A 2813-nucleotide genomic window follows, 5' to 3' on the forward strand; every position below is an offset into this window, starting at 1 on the left:
ACAAAGCCGGTTAAACAAACAACATGTTAGTCTTTTCTTATTGGTGATTGTTTTTGGACTAATGTTCTCTAATATTCACTAACATTTCCTATAGCTCCTCTCCATTCCATTGACCAATTACTGCAATATAGCAATTAACAGCGATAATTCATTCTATAATTAAGCAATATAGTACGAGTGCGAGTGGGGTAGGTAAGGGATATTCCCACGGGTGGTGTTCGGCCGTAGCCACGAGGCCGGAGGCAACAACACCCGTGGGAATATCCCTTACCTACCCCACTCGCACTCGTACTATATTGCTTTTATAAAACAATTTTATATAGTCAACCAATTAACATTTAAACACGAAGTTATTGATTAAAAAAATGTTTATTTCGCCATTGTTTCTCCGCAACAAAAAAATAGTTCCATTGTCAACGTCTTTTGGAATTATAAGAACTTTGAATAACGGTTATCGCTTAATTGTATCAACGTGCTATAGAATGTTTCATCGCGGAGTGATTTATTATTAGCTGTGAAAAGTCCGAGTTGGGATGTCCTGGGATATTCCAACTCATGGAAACGTCTCTTGTCCAATCAGAAACAGCTAAATAATTCAATAGAACCCAATTGTTTTATAAAAGTCTATATTCTACATTTAGTTTTATTCACTTAGCAGATACTTTTATCCAAAGCAACTCACAATACAGTGCAAATATGAATACAATATTTAATCAGTAGTTGCGCTCTCTGGGTATCAGACTCATGACTTTGGTGTTGATGGAACCTCCATGCCCGTGTGCAGGTGAAGGAGCTGGAGCTGGAGCTGGAGACGGAGCAGAAGCGCCACGGTGAGACAGTGAAGACGCTGCGCAAGAACGAGCGGCGCCTGAAGGAGCTGCTCTTCCAGTCGGAGGAGGACCAGAAGAACCAGCACCGCATGCAGGAGCTGGTGGAGCGGCTGCAGATCAAGATGAAGGCCTGCAAGAGACAAGTAGAGGAGGCGGTGAGGAGAAGATCGCTCCGCTCCGGGTGCACTGACAGGGAGGGGAGAGGAGGGGAGGGGGAGAGGAGGGGAGGGGGAGAGAGTGGGACCGGATACTGAAATGTTCATGGGTGTGAGTGCAGGAGTTTTGAGATTTAGACTACGAAGGCTGATCATTTTGAAGGAGCTTACAATTGCAATCCGTTACCCTGATGACAGGTTACAGAAATAGAGCACATAAGGAATACTTGTGTCTTCTTCATTTACAGGCTTTTTATTTAGCCCAAAGAGAAAGGTAGTGCATATTGTTTTGTTTGAAGATCTCCTCCTTCATCCTAATTACAGAGGTTTTCCTTTGGCATTTATCCAACTCAGAAATACAGTATCGGTTGTAATGGCATCAAATACAACATTATGTATATTATTATTATACATTAATTATATATATTATATTATAACACATCATATAGAATAATCATTAATTACCTGCTGATGAAATACGTACATGGTTAAGTGGAAAGAATGACGGCGGCTTTGTGAACTAAGAGGTCTAAAAGCTGTCTGTGTTGATGGTCGTAGGAAGAGCAGGCCAATGTGAACCTGGCCAAGTACAGGAAGACCGTCCACGAGCTGGACGACGCAGAGGAGCGGGCTGACATCGCCGAGTCTGCACTCACCAAGATCAGGACCAAGAACCGCGGCAGCTTCGGAAAGGGCTACTCATCCGTAAGTCAGAAAAGCAGTGCTAGAGACCTCTGCGAGCGATTGTCTGTTCTACAGATTCATCTTAGGTGAAACTACCATTGACAGGGGAAAATCAGACATAGTGTGCTTAAAGATGTTTTAGATGTCCTTTGGTCTTCTTCTGGATATGACCTCCTCTTGTTCCTGTTTCCAGGGTTACAGCACCCCCTACCCTGGCATGGTGAGGTCACCGAGCTCTGCGGGCTCAGAGGGCAGGGGTGAGAAGATCCTCAACGATGACGACGGCGAATCGGTCAGCTCCCTCATTCCTGCCTATCTCAACTCCCTGAAGAAGCTGATGGTCGACTAGAGGTCCACCGTGCCACCCCAACCCGTCTTAGACCGCCAAAGTAACAAGCTGTCCAGTCAGAGCAAGCAGGAACAAATACATAAGAGTGTCTACCTGGATATGTGTGGGTCACTAATATATCAAATTACTTGCATGAGAGAATGAATTCCAAAGTATTTTTTTGTGGAATGTCATCATTGTTTGTATTGTTATATATTTTTTTCTTTGCAAGTAATCAGTACTGCTAATGGTTCTGAGGCACTATATTGTTGCCAAATAATGTGCATGAAAAAAAGAAAACGTTGCCAAATAAATATTTTATAACAAATTATTCCTAAAACATTATTAAAAAGTTTACAAACTATGGCCACAAATTTTTTATTAGAAAAAAAATATCTCCTACATGTATGTAAAAAACAAACAAATTATATGTATTTATATCAATTCAAATGCTATTCCAAAAATATTATGAAAACTATGAAAGTTTAGCGCACATTCAATTTCAAGTACATTCCATGTTCTCTGTGTTATTGAACCTTAAAGCTTAAAATATAATGTTAATGCTTTGGGGATTTTCAAGACATGAAATATATGAAATGAAATATGAAATATATCTTAAAGTGGAAACTGCATAGTTCCACTTGTGCCATTGCTTAACTGATGTATCAGTATTTTTTGTCATATAAAATATAAAAATAAAACATGCGTCTCAAATGATAAATCTGCTTTCAGTGATGTATTCTGTGATGTCCGGAGATTAACTTAGTGCTTTGACATGCATGAACTGAACACAGACGCCAACAGTGGCAACACAGG

At 40.5% G+C, this 2813-nt stretch overlaps 1 protein-coding gene across 2 annotated transcripts in view; it reads left to right on the forward strand.

Moving 5' to 3' along the window:
• Positions 1-2718, forward strand: part of LOC105888776 (myosin-16) — a 37362-nt gene extending 34644 nt beyond the window's left edge. For both annotated transcript variants that reach the window (XM_012814517.3, XM_031560741.2), the window contains 3 exons: positions 785-985; positions 1544-1690; positions 1863-2718. In XM_012814517.3, coding sequence (XP_012669971.2) covers positions 785-985; positions 1544-1690; positions 1863-2018 — 504 coding nt within the window. In that variant the 3' untranslated portion in view covers positions 2019-2718. The remainder of the gene's footprint in view (positions 1-784; positions 986-1543; positions 1691-1862) is intronic.
• Positions 2719-2813: the final 95 nt, after the last annotated feature.

The sequence above is a fragment of the Clupea harengus genome, chromosome 23 (assembly GCF_900700415.2).
Source record: "Clupea harengus chromosome 23, Ch_v2.0.2, whole genome shotgun sequence".
NCBI lineage: Eukaryota > Metazoa > Chordata > Actinopteri > Clupeiformes > Clupeidae > Clupea > Clupea harengus.